Genomic DNA, 18169 nt, shown 5'->3' with positions numbered 1-18169 from the left:
TAATGTGTCCCTTGTGTTATCTCGGGAGTCAGTGACATCATCATGCCTTGTTTCTGAGGAAGATTCTTAAATAAAAAGCAGCATATAGGAGTTCCTGTTGTGGCGCAGCAGAAATGAATCCGACTAGGAACCATGAGGTGGCGGATTCGATCCCCGGCCTTGCTTAGGGGGTTAAGGATCCAGCATTGCCGTGAGCTGTGGTATAGGTCGCAGATGTGGCTCAGATCTGGCATTGATGTGTCTGTGGCATAGGCTGGCAGCTGTAGCTCCGATTCGACCCCTAGCCTGGGAACCTCCATATGTGGGTGCGGCCCTGAAAAGACCAAAAAAAAAAAAGCATATAGAGGACAAAGTAGCAGGGAAGGGTAGGAAAAAATAAGCAACCCAAACTTTGGGTCCACTTACTCTCATCAGCCAAGAGAGAAAGTTGGGAGTCATTCTTGATGGGTCCCTCCTCACCCCCACCCTAATCCATCCTCAAGTTATGTCAGTTTCACTTCAAACTAGTGGTCCACTTTTCCCACCCCAACTGCTGTACCATCACCAGGTCCTCTCGCCTGGACTCCTGCCAAGGTCTGCCTTTCCTCCCTCTCCCCAAGCTCTTTCTCCACCAGAAATGGTGATCTACCCAGCTCACCATAGTGCCCTTAGCATGAAGCTGAGGGCTCTGCTAAACGCATGGATATTGCATTATTAAAGCAAATATGAACAGATCTCTGCTCTGCTTACAATCTTTCTGCAGTTTCCCTCTACACTCAGAATAAAATCCCCAACCCATCTTCCCCTCAGGTCCCTTCCCCATTCTCACTTCTAGCCACACTGTCCTCCCCAAACAGAGCCAGCAATTTCCTGCCTTAGGTTTTGAGGCAGGCAGTTTCTCAGGCATGAAAGGTGTCTGCCTCTTCTCCCTGACTAATGTCTGCTCATCTGTCAGAATCCAGTGCAAGTGTCACTTCCTCACCCTCTAATCCCCTCAGACCCTCTAATCTCAATCAGGCCACCCTTTTATATCTGTCTACAGCACTCACACTTTGGACTCAACAGGTAATTATTTTTAGATCAAGAGCTGTGTCTGCCTAGTCACAATGCAGCCACAGCTCCTGACCCAGGACTGTGTGTGTGGTGTTTGAACACACTGACCTACAGGAAGGCCATATATAGGGTGGCTTAGAACTGTCACCTGCATTGCTAGGGATCTAGTTTCTGACTCCAGGCTCTAGGTGAGGTCAGGATGGCACTGCAGGAAGACAAAAATATGGTGTGGATTAGAAGAAAGGGATCCTGTCTTAAAGGCTCAAGTTTTTAAACCTAGGCCACTGCTGGCATGATTATTTGCAAAAACACTAGAATGGGATTCTTTTAAAACTGACTTCCCAATTATTTGATCCAGTGTGAATTAGCCAGTGTTTGTGCCCGTGTTTTTAGTTTCATATACACATGTAATATGGCTCATGATTCAGATAAGATTCTAATTAAGAAGAGAAATACTTGTAGACAATTATTCATTTAGCTTTATTAGAGGCCATTTTTTTTTTCTCTCTCTCTTTGAAGAAATTCTAAATAGAACTTGCTTTGGGCCTTCTGAACTGTACATTTCTTAGAGTCACCGACATTGAGTAATAGGAATTTAGAATCAAAATGAGTTGAAGAGGTTGAGTAATTAAACTGCCTCTATTTAGAGATAAGACTAAAGCATGGTGGTTGGTGACTTTTCAAGGTTACACTAAGTTCATGTGCAGCAAAGCTGGAATCTGACCAGATCGTCTAGATTACAAACCAATATACCCTACTCTTTTTGCTCCACTGTGTAGTTTTAATTAACATAAAGTGAAACTCCAAGTCAGCAGTTTTTTTAAGCACTGAAGAAGTCATTATTGTTCTGTGATCTTTTTTTTTTTTTTTTTTTTTTTGGTCTTTTTGCCATTTCTTGGGCCGCTCCTGCGGCATATGGAGGTTCCCAGGCTAGGGGTCGAATCGGAGCTGTAGCTGCCAGCCTATGCCAGAGCCACAGCAACGTGGGATCCAAGCCGCGTCTGCAACCTACACCACAGCTCACAGCAACGCTGGATCGTTAACCCACTGAGCAAGGGCAGGTACCAAACCCGCAACCTCATGGTTCCTAGTCGGATTCGTTAACCACTGCGCCACGACGGGAACTCCTGTTCTGTGATCTTTTTTAAAGACACATTTTAGCATCTGTCATTCCGAAAGCCATGTGACCTGGTTTGGCTGAGAGGGCAAGTCATTGAGTTAAGAGGCAGACCCTGCTGGGCCTTTGCAAAGGCACTAAGTCGGAGCAGCTGGTTATTCACTAATGAAAGAGAAATGGCATGAAAGCCTGGTAAACCCATTTAGAATGGACTTTAAAACCCTTCTTATGCTATGTATTTAAGTATGGGTGTGTCTGATATTTGGCAAATTGATTTCAAGCCAAGTGACTAGTCACACTCATGAGCTAGGACGGGCTCCAGTTTCCTGAGCCTGACCTGGCTGAATTCCCTGCCGCTCCTGGCAGAGAGCGGGCTTTTCCCCTTCTCGCTTGCTTCTCAGCTCAATCTGGGAACAGTGAGTATAACAAATCTTACTGGGTCTCAGAGAGTTTCCAGATGAAATGCAAAGTAAGAATAAAGATAAGGAGAGAGCCATAGGGACCCAGCTCTTTCCAGTCCCTGGATCTCAAGGAAAGGACCCTCCCATTCATTCCTGTTTCATTAGTGTAACAGTGTCACTTGCTCTAAACAAGAAACCCAGCTTCTTATGATGCCAGCCTTTCACTTGCCACGTTGGGTCAACACTGGATTCCAGATAGGCGTGAGTCCCGTACCAGCTGTGCCGCTTGCTGGCTAACTTGTTGTGGATCACAGAACCTCTGTGACCTCGGTTTCTTCTTCAGTAAAATGGGACTCTCGTGATCAAGATAACATTCATAGTAGATGTTTATTAAATGAGGACTCATGTTTTATTAACTAATGGTATGACCTTGAAAGAGTGTCTTCACTTTGGCGCTGTTTGCTTATGAGGAATACGAGGAAGTTGATCCCAAAGGTCTCTTTTCATCACCGACAGTTCCGTGTGTCCTTTCTCCATGGCATTCTTACCTACTGGGGAACTAGCCTTTCACCCACACACCCCTCCCACTTCCGCCTTTCGTAGTAATGGTCTAACACCGCCGTCTCCACCCCAAGACCCTCTGGCCCTCTCACTTCTGCCGCTGTGGAAGCTACAACTGCCGAGTTCCCGGAACTTGAATCCGTGCCCGTTGCCCGCAGCCGGGGTCTAGCGGCAAACTAGTTGTAGGGGAGACGGCCCCCGAGCGTGGGTTCATCGTGGGGCGCCCGGGCTGGCCGTGCATCTCCTGGTAGGAGAGGTGAAGAGATGCAGACGTGCCTATGGTCTCAACAACTTCGGCAAACTTCTCGCTCAGCCCGAGCGCCCTCTCCGCCCAGTGCTCGGAGACAGCCGAGGAGTAGGTACGGAGCAAGGGTGGGTGGCCTCGCCCACCCGGGAAGGGCTAACTTTGCCGGCGCAGGCAACGCTCCAGGATGGCGCCTAAGGCCGCTGGTGCGCCGTCGGGATCCGGGCGCCTCGGATCCCCGGCTTATCGGCCGGGCCAGGCCCGGGTCTCGGGCCCGAGAACGGAACGGAACGCCGCGTCAGCGGCGCCACGCCCTCCAGCCACGCCCTGCAGGCGTGGGCGGGCCCGGGCTGCCCGCAGCTGCAGATCGCCGGGTAATGAGATGCTAATGAGGCGCGAATAAAGCCTCCGCGGGTTGCGCGTCCCGTGCGGAAGCTCACACCCAGACTGAATCCACGGCCCCGCGCTGCCGGGGTGCAGTCCTGCAGTCGCGGCTTTTGGTCCGCGCCGCTCCACCTCCACTACCGCCTTCTCTCCGTCCCCGGCCCCCCACCCGCCCCGACTGGGACACCCGCTGGGCAGGAAGCGGCCCCCTCCGGGCTCCCGAGCCCCCGGTAAGTGCTCCAGCTGCGCGCCCGCTGCCTGCGGGGGCCCGGCACAGGGGTAGGGGTGCGCTTCTGGGGAAATAAGGCTCCCGGCGCTCGGGAATCCCGCCGGCCCGGTCCGGCCCGTCTCTCTGCACCCCCGCCCTTTTCAGCCTCTGTCCCGACTTTACGGTCCAGAGTGGGAATATCCCCGCCCTCCCGCCGCCAGTGGTCCTGCTCCCTCTCCATCCTTCCAGACCGCTCCATCCCTCCCACATCCTTTGTCCTGGCGTTTCCAGGTTGGGACGCCCCTCTCCCCACTTCTCTGAGGGGAAGAGAGACCTTTGCTGTGTCTGACACCCCCAAGAGAGACCTTTGGTCTTCCTGACGTCCCGTCCGCCCTCGTCCAGGTGACCTGCGGCAGAGATTTTAATCTCCTTCTGCCTGAGCCTGGCCCGCGGAGACTGGGACGGGTGTGGCGGCCGAGCAGGGTCAGGGGGATCAGCCCAAGGACATAACCCCCATCAGTGCCACCCACCTTCCTTACCTAACTCCCCTGTGGGCAACCATGTCCCCCGCTCCCTCCGATTCCTCCTGATCCCTGCGTGAGAAAGCCCTCTCTAACACCCCTCAAGTTGCGTGGGGACCTAAACGAGAGAGAAGGGGACAAAGGGAGGCCTTGTCTTCGGAATTCCTGGGAGAGCCTGGAGGGATGGGGCAGGGCATGGATGGGGGTGGGAGGAAGCTGGGAGGGACCAACCCTGCTGCCTTGCGCTCCCCCACCCCGCGCCCCCGCAAATCCCTCAACCATCTCGGCTGTGAGCGGTGGCAAGTCAGGGGAAGTATTTTGACCACAGTGAGTCAGAAATAGATCCAGTTGTGTGTCACTCAGTCAGATGCAACATCCTCTGCTGTTGGTTAAGGTAGTTTTGGTGATGGGAAGTGGAACCTCCGGAGGAGACTGTCTCCTCCCCCCAGGAAGCAATCACAAGCGCTAAAGTGCAAAACTTTCCCCCGGCATGTGACACACTCCACAAGCAGCGTGGCACTGCGTACATTGAGGGGCCCCAGGCTCAGGGCGGCATGGGGTGAAATGGGGCGGAATGTGTGCCTAGCAGCTGGGATGGCAAGTATTAGAGTCATCCCGGTCTGTTCTGCAAGGAAAGCTCTCCTCCTGGGCACCCTGCCCGCTCCACATCCGAGGAGTTCCTCACGACCTGCTTCCAGGGCCTCAGGAGGCAGAGGAGGAATTCCTGTCCCCTGGGCCCCAGAGATGGAGCAGGGCTTGGAGATTCCTGAACAAGAAGGCTGAGCTGGAACCTCCCTTCCCTGGCTTTCCAAGGGCCTTCTGGGCCCAGGACTGCTGATTTTTCATTTCCAAATTTGGCAAATTTCACTTGGAGTGGAAGGGATAGCAGCTGTCTCTGAGCAGCTGGCAGAGAGGAGCAGAGACCCGGAGCTCCCTCGGGGTACCGGATTGCTTTCTTCTCCCCTTCCTTTTCCCTTCCTCCTCTCTCCAGCCTCCTCCCTTCTCTCCCTCCCTTCTCTCCAGCAGCCACGTGCCTCTGCCCCTCCCTGGGAGTCCCAGGGGTCTCCATGGCCTCAGCTACCTCCACCAACCCAGCACATGCCCACTTTGAGAGCTTCCTGCAGGCCCAGCTGTGCCAGGATGTGCTGAGCAGCTTCCAGGGGCTATGCAGGGCCCTAGAGCTGGAGCCCGGCGGGGGGCTGCCACAGTACCACAAGATCAAGGCCCAGCTCAACTACTGGAGCGCCAAGTCCCTGTGGGCCAAGCTGGACAAGCGAGCCAGTCAGCCTGTCTACCAGCAGGGTCGAGCCTGCACCAGCACCAAGGTGGATACACAGTGCCTGGGATGGGGTCGAAGAGTAGGGGAGTCAGGAGGAGCCCGGATGCCGTGCTGATGCTGCCTTGTGTGTTCACAGTGCCTGGTGGTGGGTGCGGGACCTTGTGGGCTGCGGGCTGCTGTGGAGCTGGCAATGCTCGGGGCCCGGGTGGTGCTGGTGGAAAAGCGCACCAAGTTCTCTCGCCACAACGTGCTCCACCTCTGGCCCTTCACCATCCATGACCTTCGGGCACTCGGCGCCAAGAAGTTCTATGGGCGCTTCTGCACAGGCTCCCTGGACCACATCAGTGAGCACCACGTGGTGGCCTGGAGGGGCGGGTGAGCCTGGGCCTAGGGACAGGCCAGTGGTGGGTGGGGATGGGACTGCTGGGCCAGCAGGGGGCAGGGTGGACAAGTTTCACTTCAGCCAAGTGGCTTTCAGGACGCAGGTCCCTCACCTGTAAAACGGGCAATTGGACTGAGCGATCTCTAAGACCTTCTCTAGCTCTGACCAGGTACACACTGCGGCTTGGGGAGGCTCTGGGCTCCTGGGTCCCTGTTTCTAATGTTCTCTCCCCTCCAGGCATCCGGCAACTGCAGCTGGTTTTGTTGAAAGTGGCATTACTGCTGGGGGTGGAAATTCACTGGGGTGTCACTTTCACTGGCCTCCAGCCCCCTCCCAAAAAGGGTGAGTACTTCTGTTCCTGAGAACCCCCCTCTGCCAAGGACATCTTGACCTTGTGGGAGAAAAAGGGCGGGGTTGGGAGTCAGCTGAGTCCCCTTTTCTAATAGCATGGCCTTATGCAAACCCCACCAAGCCTCACTTTGAGCATCTGTAAAACGTGCTGTATTTCTTTCCTTACCTCCTTTCCATGGCTAATGTGTGGTTTGACAGCAGTGCGCCTTTGCATTCTAAACCATACACCCTTTACACATTTAATGATTTCACTGGATCGTCCTGGGACTATAAGGGCCCCTTCAAATATCCACACCTTTGTGCCACTCACACCCTCTGCCCCAGGGAGTGGTTGGCGTGCCCAGCTCCAGCCCAACCCTCCAGCTCAACTGGCCAACTATGAATTTGATGTCCTCATCTCTGCTGCTGGAGGTAAATTCGTTCCTGAAGGTGAGTGATCCCTTCCCTCAAAAAAGCCAGCAGTGGGAGCTCCTCCTGGGCCTTTCTAGCTACGACGCCCCTCTTCCCCCGCCACTACCCACCTGTCCCCTCTCCAGGCTTCACGGTGCGAGAAATGCGTGGCAAACTGGCCATTGGCATCACAGCCAACTTTGTGAACAGACGCACCGTGGAAGAGACACAGGTGCCCGAGATCAGTGGTGTGGCCAGGATCTACAACCAGAGCTTCTTCCAGAGCCTGCTCAAAGCCACAGGTCAGCCTGCTCTCACAGGGTTCCCCCCCTACATGCCTGACTGTGGCCTCACTCCCGCCTCTCCCTCTCAGCCCTGTCCACAGTCCAAGGAATCCCCCACTTTTCCATCTCTGTGGTCTTGGCAGCCAAGAAGCTGTGCCCCTGGGGATTCAGCAGGCACAGCCCCACTTGGCCACCTGGCATGACAAGTCTTAAAAATCTCCCACAATGCATAAGCTCTCGCTTCAGGCTTCTTTACATATGCTTTCATATAAAAATGAAACGAATTCAAAATGAAGGTGCTACTTCCAGAAGATGCCCTGTGTTGACTTTGGCTTCACCCTGCCGCACCCCCTGGAGTGTGTGCATCCAGTTGAGGAAGCCAGGCTGTCCTCTGCAAGCCTGTGGCCATGTGGTGCACGTCTCCCAGCTGCCACCCCACCCAAGTTTCTCTCTCTTTTCCACACTTTAGGCCTCCTGGGCCCATTGTACCACCCAAACTCATGGCCACTGTGGTGGAAGGCCCACAGCAAGCTAAGTTGTGATTCCCATGCTCAGAGGTCAGGCATGGCTGGGTATTTGGAGAGGTGACATGTAAGGTGACATCCCCTGCACCGTGCCCTGTCCCCACAGGCATTGATCTGGAGAACATCGTGTACTATAAGGATGACACCCACTACTTTGTGATGACAGCCAAGAAGCAGTGCCTGCTGCGGCTGGGGGTGCTCCGCCAGGTGGGGCTCAGGCCCAGGCAAGAGGGGCTGCTCAGTGGGCCCTACCTAGGAGGTAGGGGCTGGGCCTGGACACAGTCTCCCCTGGGTGTGGAGGGAGCCCATCTTCTCTGCGACAGCTCTTCCTCTACCTAAGTAAGCTCTCCTCCCCTGACTTATGTGACAACCTGAATCGAATTCTGGGCTAAACACCTGATAGCAGCCATAGGACTACAAACTGTAAGCTCCATGAGGGCAGGAGTTTTGTCTGTCTCTTGCTTGCCAATGAGTGAGTCCCAGTGCCTGGAATGTAGTAAGAACCCTGAAAGTATCTGCTGTATAAACTCATTGATTGCCTGCTATATGATAGGCACCGTGTTGAGAGCTTTCTGTGTGTTTTCTCACCTAACTCACGGTACCTTGAGAAGTTAGCTGTGTTATCTCTAGATGGCAAGTTCAGGCTCTGAGAAGTTCAGTGACTTGAAATATGGTAACAGTAGTGATACTGGGCCTCAGAGGCAGGGCAAGTGTTGAGGAAGGAGCTTGAGCGCGGGGGCAGGACTTTCCAATTCTAGTCCCAGCTCAGCCTTCAGCTGCTGTGTAGTCTGGGCAAGCCCATGCCTGAGGCCTCAGAATGGGCACCTTCTACACCTAAGGGGATCCGATGGTTCAGTTGACCCTTCTGGTTCTAATCTGTTGGCCACGTAGGACTGGCCGGAGACCGACCGGCTGCTGGGCAGTGCCAATGTGGTGCCCGAGGCTTTGCAGCGCTTTGCTCGGGCAGCTGCCGACTTCGCCACCCACGGCAAGCTCGGGAAGCTGGAGTTTGCCCAGGACGCCCATGGGCGGCCTGACGTTTCTGCCTTTGACTTCACAAGCATGATGCGGGCAGAGAGCTCTGCTCGGGTGCGGGAGAAGCACGGCGCCCGCCTGCTGCTGGGGCTGGTCGGGGACTGCCTGGTGGAGGTGAGGGGTCAGTGTTCCCTGATGGGGGGGAGGGGAGGGCTCTCTGGATCCATTGTAAGGAGGCATAGGGGTACCGGGAGGGGCTTAGAGGGATTTGCTTGTTGTCAGGAGGACCGGAGGATGGCTTGGTGGGGTCAATCCCCCTCTGTTCTGGCCCTGGGGGGCATCTGGGCTTGGGCACCCCTGTTGGACACTCACTGAACTGTTTCCTGTCCCTCTGACCTTTCAGCCCTTCTGGCCCCTGGGCACTGGAGTGGCCCGGGGCTTCTTGGCAGCCTTTGATGCCGCCTGGATGGTGAAGCGGTGGGCAGAGGGCACCGGGCCCCTGGAGGTGTTGGCAGAGCGGTGAGGCCTGAGTTGGAGAGCTGGGGCGGGGGCTGGGTATAGGACAAGAATCAGGAATAAGGTCAAGGGGGCTGGGTGAGTAGATGCGGGCATGGGTAAAAGAGAATAAAAGGAATGCCTGGCAATTCTTGAGGGCTGGCTGCCAGTGGTACCCTTGCATTTGTGCTCCTATCCCCCACTCTCACCCCCTAGAGAGAGCCTGTACCAGCTCCTGTCCCAGACATCCCCGGAGAACATGCACCGCAATGTGGCCCAATATGGACTGGACCCGGCCACCCGCTATCCCAACCTGAACCTTCGGGCTGTGACCCCCACTCAGGTCAGAGCCCCTGGCACCCCCTGACTTCACAGGTCGCCCCCCACCCCCACCCCCGGCCAAGTCAGGCCTCCGCTCCTGGCCTGCTTAGTCCCTGCCCCTCTGGGTGAATCCCACCCAGGCAGCTCCTCCCCTACAGGCAGAGGCTGGGTGTGGTCAGTCCACCAGGAGACCTGAAAGGGGCTCTCTTAGGTACGAGACCTGTATGATGTGGAGGCCAAGGAGCCTGTGCGGAAGATAAGTGACAAAATGGACTCAGGAAAGCCAGCCACTGGTAAGCAAGCCTTCTTAGACCTTGCAGACCCCAAACCTGCCTCTCCTTCTAGCCTGGGGCCTCCATTGCCCCTCAGTTCTTAGCCCACTGCCCTCCATGTGGCTAGCAGAGATTTCACTCTCTTCATTCCCTGACTGTATCCCCCCAGGGGATTTTTTTTTTTTTTTTTCCAAATGAGAATACTGGGATGAAGGAGGTGCTGCCTGAGGGTTAGGCTGGTGCCCTGGCAGGGCTGGGCCCCCGCTCCTCCCCCCTCTCCCATGCAGACCCCAAGCACTGGGCCTTTCCTGCGAGCCAGGGGGCCTGGGACACAGCACAGCCTTCTCTCCCAGGGTCGGTGGGCACCCAGGAGGAGCTGCTACGCTGGTGCCAGGAGCAGACGGCTGGGTACCCAGGTGTCCATGTCACTGACCTGTCTTCTTCCTGGGCTGACGGGCTGGCTCTGTGTGCCCTGGTGCACCGGCTGCGGCCTGGCGTACTGTGAGTCAGCAGCTGGGGGTCCCTGACAGACTGTGCCTCTTTCATGCCCATGCCCCTCTGTCTCCAGTGAGGAATGAAGAGGGATCATGGATAGGAGTTAGCACATCCACTGAGTCCCAATGCCACCACTTGCTAATAACCCTGCCCTAGTCACTTCACCTCCCTGGAGACAGCATGCTGCCCGCCCACCAGAATCGAGATGCACTCAACAGGGAGAACTTGCTCTGCAAGTGCAAAGAGCCCCAAGGCCAGAAGCCATCATTGGGGGCGGTGAGGGCTCAGCACCCGGACTAATTCCCTCTCTGCTCTCTCCTCCCTTTCCTGCAGTCCCTCCCCTACCTCAGGGTCAAGTTCTGTTTTCCCATCAGCTTTTCCTCCCAACACCCTTCAGGGAACCCTCGGAGCTGCAGGGAGTGGGGGCTTTGGAAGCAACTTCTTGGGCACTGAAGATGGCAGAGCATGAGCTGGGCATCACGCCGGTCTTGTCTGCACAGGCAGTGGTGTCCAGGAGCGACCCACTGGGCCTCATCGCCTACCTCAGCCACTTCCACAGTGCCTTCAAGAGCACACCCCACAACCCAGGTGACCTGGAGGGTAGGCAGGTGGGGCAGGCTTGGGGCAAAGAGGTGCATGTGTGGGGAGGGGGAGAGGAAGAGAAAAGAGAGAGGGGGGAGCTCCCCCTACAGGACAGCCTGGGAGAAGTATCCTTTATCCCCATGGGCTGGCACATGGCTGTGCTCTGAGGGCACAATGTTGGCCCCATCCACCCTGACTCTCCCTGCAGGTCCCGTCAGCCAAGGCACTCCGGGCACCGCCAGCGCTGTACTCTTCCTTGGCAAACTGCAGAGGACACTGCAACGGACCCGGGCCCAGGTGGGGAGTCGGGGTGAGGTTGGGCTGGGCAGTGGGCTCCTCCTGGGGGGTTCCTGGGGTGATAGGCCATTCAGAAGGGGGGGAGGGGAAGACTGTGGGGGCAGCCCATGCTCAGAATGCAGGACTTGTTACAGGCAGATGGGGAGGACGCAGGTGGCAAGAAGCCCCGCCTGGAGATAAACACACACGGGTTGGACAGTCCCTTCCACGAGGTACTCTTTCCCACAGCCTGTCCCCCCATGTCTTGCCTCCCATCCCAGGCCCTGTAACCCCCCATCCAGTCTCCCTTCCTGGTCTCACTCCCCTTTCCTTCCGTTCATCTGCACACAAGGACTCCTCAGCTGATCCTGCCCCCCTCCCTCCGGGCATGAGCACTTACCTTTTTAGGTCGAGGCTGACACTCCAGGTACCAAGGAGCCATATGTCCCAGAGCCCAGTCCCCCTGTGACACCCCCATCCGAACCCCAGGAGGTGAGATCAGGGCCCTGTCAGAGGGCTGGGAAGTCAGGGAGGGCTGCCCCAGGGGAAGAGAGGCTCACAGCTGGCCTAGACCCCAGCTGACCTGTGGCCCCGGGGTCGGGCAGGCCAGTGCTGAGGACCTGTGTGCGCTCTGCGGCCAACACCTCTACATCCTAGAACGCCTCAGTGTTGAGGGCCGTTTCTTCCACCGGAGCTGCTTCCGCTGCTGGGTCTGTGAGGTCACACTGTGGCCAGGGGCCTACGGGCAGCACCCAGAAGATGGTGAGTGGACCTGGGAGGCGTTTGGAGGGACTCTGGGTCTAGCCTTGCCTGGGGGGCCGGGACTTGAAGGTGGTGGGGAACTGGGGTGCTGGGCATGAGGGAGACACAGGCCGAAGGTGCCATTTTCTTCCGCTGAGCTCAGGGTCTTCTCTGTCCCCTCCAGAGCCTCAAACGTGGGTTCATGGGAACCAGGAGGTTAGTTTAAATTCACCAGCACATGCAGAGTCCTATTGGCCCCCCATCCCTCTGATAAACTTGAGTATCTGGGTACTGGGCTGCCTACATCTGAGGCCTCCTCCCCACTCTGACCTTCCCAGGACATTTCTACTGCCTCCAGCACCTACCCCAGCCAGGCCACAAAGAGGACAGTGGCCACAGAGGTCCTGCAAGTCAGGTAACAGCTGTGAAAGTGTGTGATGGGGGTGGGGAGCGACAAGGGCGCTCCATTCCCAGCAGACTTTGCAGACCACTTCACTGAGGTCCTCCATGTTGCTGTAAGCTCCAGCATGGCAGGACTTTTAGTCCTGTTTTACTTACTGATACATGCCAAGTACCCAGAACACTGTCCGACCGTAAATGGCACTGTTCAGTAAATGGCATTAAGTGAACACCAGGGCCCACACATGACTAAAGGGGCAGCCTCCACCCAGGATGGCAGGTCACTGACCAGAACACACGGTGGCTCTTCTAGGACCTTCCCACACCAGGGGAGAATAACATGCCATCAGGACCCTCACCTCCCACAGCCCCCCAGGAGGAGACCGGTCCCGTCCCAAGCCCCAGCCAGCCCACCCGTCGGCTGATCCGCCTCTCCAGTCCAGAACGCCAGCGGTTATCCTCCCTTCATCTCACCCCTGACCCGGAAATGGAGCCACCACCCAAGCCCCCACGAAGCTGCTCTGCCTTGGCCCGCCAGGCCCTGGAGGGAAGCTTTGTGGGCTGGGGGGTGCCAGTCCAGAGCCCTCAAGGTAGCTGCCGCCCAGGGTGGGGTGGGGCTGGGCGGGTGGTATTCCGATTCCTGGATGGGGGTGCTGGGGGTGGGAAGGGAGGTCGTGCAGATCCCAGGCCATGTCTCCCGCTCTCTTCAGTTCTTGCAGCTATGGGGAATGAGGAAGAAGAGAGTCCGTCCTCCAGTGAAGAGGAAGCAGAGGAAGAGGAAGATGTGCCTTTGGACTCAGACGTGGAACAAGTGAGTAGGAAGAACACGGCCACCTCTTCTGCCCAAGCCAGCATGCATCCTGCTCCCTGCTCCCGCCCCGGGAGAAACCCACAGTACGCAGGCTCCTCTGAGGCCAAACGTCTCTGAATGTCTTCTCATCCAGTCTGACTCTTTGAGGTTTCTAAGCCTCCATCTTTTCTTTCAGCACTTACCCCACTTCCAGCCCAGGGTCTTTCTGGTCTCTTCCAAATAGAGCTTCCCCAACCCCTATCCACCCATCCCTGCCACAGGTTCTGTGGAACTTGGTCAAGAATTCAGGCCCCATGAACAATTACCCAACGTGGCGTAGGACTCTGTTGCGCCGCGCTAGGGAGGAGCAGATGAAGCGGTTCTGCAAGGCTCAGGTGCGGACCAGGGGTTCCTGGAAGTTCTAATGGGGTCGCAGGTCTGAGATGGGGGATCAGAGTTCCCCTAGGGCTCTGTTCTCAAGCAATCCACAGACACCCCCCCGCCGGGCCTCCTGTCTTGTCCTACTCAGACCATCCAGCGGCGACTAAATGAGATCGAGGCTGATCTGAGGGAGCTGGAGGCCAAGGGCACGGAGCTGGAGCTGTCCTTGAGAAGCCAGAGCAGTGAGTGAAGACAGGGATGGACAAGCTAGGACACCTGCCTCCCAGCTGGGTGTTCCACCCCCAGCAACTCCCCTTAACCACTGGGTCTCGGCCCACAGCCCCACTCCTCATGCCCATGACTCCTGATCCCTGCTGGAGGCCTCCTGACCACCCTCTGCCCTGCTTCCTTCTTATCAGGTTCCCCTGAACAGCAAAAGGCGCTCTGGTTGGAACAGCTGCTACAGCTCGTTCAAAAGAAAAACACCCTGGTGGCCGAGGAGGCTGATCTCATGATCACGTAAGGGGTGTCTAGGTTGGGGAGTGGGGGCACAGTGGCAGGTAAGCAGGGCCCCAGCCAGGTCCTTGGGGGCCCTGGACACTGGTGCCCTTTCTCTTCATTCCTTCCACAGGGTGCAGGAACTGACCTTGGAGGAGAAACAGTGGCAGCTGGACCAAGAGCTACGAACCTACATGAACCGGGAAGGTAGGTGGGATGTGGGAGAGGTAGAAGCTGGAATCGGCCCCAGCCTCGTGATCTCAGATACTGCCCAGGCAACAGGCCTCCAGTTCAAGCACCTCCTGAATTGCAGGAAGCCAGAGGATGGGGCTCCAAGACCCTACTCGGCGCCTTCAGTTCAGTCAGAGCTGTGCAGTTGGGCTTTTGCACAAGATTTCCTTTATAAATGGTTTTGCTACTAAACAAAACTAGGAAACCATTACTGTTAATAAACCAAATTCACAGAGGAGAAAACCACCAGGGCTGTAGAAGTCACAGAGGCCAGGATTAGGCTCTGCTTCTCCTGCCTCCTCGCCCAGTTTTTTTGTTTACTAAGCTTCATCTCCTTCCCTTCAGAAACTCTAAAGACAGCTGCTGATCGGCAGGCTGAAGACCAGGTCCTGAGGAAGCTGGTGGATGTGGTGAACCAGCGAGATGCCCTCATCCGCTTCCAGGAGGAGCGCAGGCTCAGTGAGCTGGCCTCTGGGCCTGGGGCCCAGGGCTAGAAGAGGGTGGGGCTGTCTGTTTCTTCCTCTGCAAGGAGACCACCTCACCCCAGCAGAGTGCCACCCCACTCATCTGGGCTGCCCAGGAGAGGCCTAACTATTCATAATAAAATTTCTACCCCCTATATGGGACTATGGCTGCTGTGCAGGGAGGGCAGATGTGTAGGAGCCTGAAGGTCTACACTGACAGTCATTTCTGACCCCTGGCCCTAATCACTGCCTCTACAAGGAAGAAGGCAAGAACCACAGAGGCATCAGGCTTTATTGTTCCTCAGCTCTGTCCCCCTCCTGCTGCCCCAGGAGCAAGGCTTGCTCGGACTCTGGACTCAGGTCCTGGGTCTCCCTTGCCCTTCCCAGCACATGCTGGAGCTCGGCCCGGACCCTACACAAACTCTTGGCCTCCTGCATGTGGAAGAGGTAGAATGCTCCTGCCCCCAGCACCAGTCCTACATTGGGGGTCCAGAGCAGTATGGCAATTTCCTTGATCCCTCCTCCAGCAGCCAGGGCACACAGCAACACCAGGAGAATCAGCCCCAGACCAATCACATAGCCAGCGATGGTGGCCCACCAGCGAGCCTGAGCCAGGCCCTGGTCCACCTCTGTCCAGGCCTCTCTCAGCACATTAATCAGTGGTGACCTCTCTGCTGGTCCTATAACAAGGCAGGGCAGGGGAATAGGAGAGAGAGGGTCAGAGAGGAGGAGCTGCCCTGTGGTGGGGAAGGGCCGAGGGAAAGGATGGGGATGACTCACCATGGGTAGGGCTGGGGTTGTGCTGGGGGGGGCTGTGTCTCACACACAGAGTAGCCATCAGGGCCTCATGATCAGAGAGGGGGGTGCCACTGTGAGGATCACTGCCTGTAGTAGTTTTCAAAGTCTTACAGGAGATGTATAGCCCAGATACCGCCTAGGAAAGGGGCCAGAGAGAACCTACTATTTGAGGATGTCTTCTCAGAGAAACAGCTTCTGGTTACACCATTCTCCAGTCATCAGGGATGTAAAACTAGACTAGTTAGGCAAAGGATTATCACAGGCTGGTGAGAGACAATGAGACACAGTGGATGAAGGGAGGTTGCAGGGGGAGCCTGACCTTATAAAGCACATAGTCGATGCGGATGCCCACGGGGAATTGCTCCAGCTCCCGCTGGTTGACGTAGCAGTTCTCAGGCACCATCGTACAACCTTCTTCAGAGCCCTAGATGAGTGCTGGTTTGAATGAGGATGTGGGGGAAGGGGGAGGGTGGGGGTAGGGAAATAATCAGGCAGGTCCTCACCTTGAAGTCCCGGGTCTCAAGAAAGGCATCATGCAGCCCCGTCCATTCCTTCAGCAGGCGGCAGCCCAGGTCTTTTGGGTGCAAGTTGAGGTCCCCACATAATAGAACCACATCAGCTTTCTTGGATGTGTGGCTGCAGAAACCAAGATGGTGAGGCAGGAATGCTTCTCTCACTAGCTCTGCCCTAAAAGTGGGGCCTTAGCCATCCCTCAGTCCCTGGGCCCCATCCCACTTCCCCTGTCAAGCCCAGGCTCACACACTGGATGAACTGGGCCAGTTCCCAAGCTTGGGCCACACGATGTGCTAAGTAGATGTCCTTCTGTCGACTGTACTCGGCATGGAGCTGAGCAAGATAGATGAGATTATAGCAGATGAGACTGAGGGTCCCAAGAGCAGCTGTACATCAAGTTTGTGCCTGTCACCTGGCATGGTGTTTGGTAAAATATACGTGAACCTTGCCTCCTGGCCTAAGGAGATCCAGCCCCCGCATCTCATCCCATGGCAGCCCAGCTAGAGGAGTCCCATCTCTCCCTCCCAGGACCATGTTGCCTGTCCCACCCTAAGCACTGCCGGTTTCACTCACATGGGTCACGTAGGCATTGAGCACCAATCCACTTAGATGGAGCACCAGCAGCCCCACAGCTTTCCCACAGAACCAGTCACCATGGTGGACCTGCAGGCAGAAGAGGGCAGGAACTCAGGGCACAGCTACCCCTTTCTGCCCCTCTCCTGCAGCCAGCCCTAGGCTACCTCGGTTACCATGTGTTAGTGGTGGATGGTGAAAGAGGTCAGAGAGCAGACTCACCATGTAAGGATAGCCATTGAGGGTGAAGACGTGCTGGGTGAATTCCTGGATTGGGTGTTTGGAGAAGACACAGAGACCACTGCCAATGATGCCACTGAAAACCAAGCCCTGATCAGTAACCAGAAAAGCAAACAAAGAAATCTCCCCCTAGGCGTCTTTCCCTTCTTATCAGCTACCTTCTCCTCTCTGCCCCTGGCACCACCCCAGAAGGAAACTCAAAGCATCAGCTGTTCTGGGGCTGATAGGACGCCCTGATAATAAGTCTTGAGAAGAGCTGAAGAACTAGCTCTTCCTCCTTCTGCCTCTTCCTGCTCCCACACTCAGAGAAGAGGAGCCTGGGCGGGGTTGGGGTGGGGATAGGCTGCAGGCAGCGTAGGGAAGGGCAGGCAGGGCCAAGAGCCTCCAGGTCTGAGGCCAGGCGGCTCCTCACCTCCTGAAGTAGTGTGCAGCTGGGTAGGTGGGCAACAGCTTCTGCCTCAGGTACTGGAAATCCTGCTCACTCCACACCTGAGGAATGGGGTCAAGATGCTGGCCCGGCCCTTCCCCGGGGAGAAAGACCCGCTAGCACCCCCAGCCGCCCCCTCGGGCCAAGGTTCCACAATAGTTCCGCCCGGCCCCACCTCCTCCAGCAGAACAAGGTCGAAGCTCTCCATGTTCAGAAAGTCTCCCAGGCGCTTGACGCGGTCGGCCCGGTGCTTGCTCAGGAAGGGAATGCCCCTGAGAACCAGAAGGGCAGGGAGGTGACGGCGGGGGTGGTCGGCGCTCCGGGAAACATCGGAGCTGGGGCGAGGTGCGCGCTGTCTCCATACCCGGAGGCTGCAGCGCAGGGGAGAGCCGAGCCCCGGATGTGAGGGAGGTCCCAGGCCCGGGGCGGCGGGCGCACTCACCAGCAGTTGAGGTTAAAGATCTTCAGTCGCAGGGAAAAGGTGGGCTTCATGGCGAGGGCACTGGGGGGCGCGGGACGGCTCCGCAAAGGCAGCGCGGTGCGGCCCGAGGCGGGCGAGCTGGCCGGGCTCTTCGAGGGGTAAAGGGCACAGGTGGTCGCCCCGCCCTCGCGCTCCTGGGAAGGCCGCGGCCGCGAGGCCCGCGCGGCCTGGGACGGCCTCCCGCGTTACCCGGGCAACCGGCCGACTGGCCCCAATCTAGCTGCGCGCCAACCCGGAAAGGCGATCTGCGGCGAAATCGGGCGCAGATGAGAGTCCGCTGCCGCGCGAGAGGAGGTCCCGCGGAGGACCCTAGGCGGGGGTCGGGGCGGGGTCCTGGAGGAGGCCCGGGCAGGCGGCAGACCGGGCTGAGTCTTGTGGGACGTAGGCTCCCGGTTCCTCTTCGCTCGCCGCTGGGGGCGGGAGCCCAGGCGTCCTCTCTAGCCTCGCAGGCGGCTCACCAGCAACAGGAGCAAAGTTGAGGAAACGCCGGGCCCTAACGCCTCGCCCCGCCCTCTTCCTCCCGGCGGGCGGCGGGGGCG

At 57.1% G+C, this 18169-nt stretch overlaps 2 protein-coding genes across 8 annotated transcripts; one reads left to right on the top strand and one right to left on the bottom strand.

The window, feature by feature from the left end:
• On the top strand, positions 3685 to 14753 carry MICAL1 (microtubule associated monooxygenase, calponin and LIM domain containing 1). 7 transcript variants are annotated; one of them, XM_005659375.3, is made up of 25 exons: positions 3685 to 3969; positions 5492 to 5793; positions 5884 to 6091; positions 6367 to 6471; positions 6805 to 6909; positions 7017 to 7172; positions 7785 to 7885; positions 8570 to 8827; positions 9057 to 9172; positions 9365 to 9491; positions 9681 to 9762; positions 10095 to 10242; positions 10634 to 10824; positions 11027 to 11115; positions 11250 to 11327; positions 11503 to 11586; positions 11700 to 11856; positions 12174 to 12250; positions 12548 to 12824; positions 12945 to 13045; positions 13306 to 13419; positions 13554 to 13647; positions 13825 to 13924; positions 14037 to 14110; positions 14480 to 14753. In XM_005659375.3, exons 2-25 carry the CDS (start codon positions 5536 to 5538, stop codon positions 14626 to 14628), a joined length of 3249 nt encoding a protein of 1082 aa, XP_005659432.2. In that variant the 5' UTR covers positions 3685 to 3969; positions 5492 to 5535; the 3' UTR covers positions 14629 to 14753. The 7 variants fall into 7 exon arrangements, with proteins under 7 accessions (XP_005659432.2, XP_020946625.1, XP_020946618.1 ...); XM_005659376.3 differs by having other exon boundaries at positions 3699 to 3969; positions 5495 to 5793; XM_013992751.2 differs by having other exon boundaries at positions 3700 to 3969; positions 5884 to 6122.
• SMPD2 (sphingomyelin phosphodiesterase 2) lies at positions 14873 to 18142 on the bottom strand. The gene is made up of 10 exons (XM_001925290.5): positions 17592 to 18142; positions 17325 to 17421; positions 17135 to 17211; positions 16705 to 16798; positions 16483 to 16572; positions 16160 to 16242; positions 15900 to 16032; positions 15716 to 15820; positions 15379 to 15532; positions 14873 to 15278 (listed from the first exon to the last, which is right to left on the bottom strand). Exons 1-10 carry the CDS (start codon positions 17639 to 17641, stop codon positions 14890 to 14892), a joined length of 1272 nt encoding a protein of 423 aa, XP_001925325.1. The 5' UTR covers positions 17642 to 18142; the 3' UTR covers positions 14873 to 14889.

The sequence above is a fragment of the Sus scrofa genome, chromosome 1, assembly GCF_000003025.6.
Source record: "Sus scrofa isolate TJ Tabasco breed Duroc chromosome 1, Sscrofa11.1, whole genome shotgun sequence".
In the NCBI taxonomy this organism is placed as follows: Eukaryota; Metazoa; Chordata; class Mammalia; order Artiodactyla; family Suidae; genus Sus; species Sus scrofa.
The sequence above is the reverse complement of the archived record's forward strand: the minus strand, read 5'-3'. Positions and strand labels throughout refer to the sequence as shown.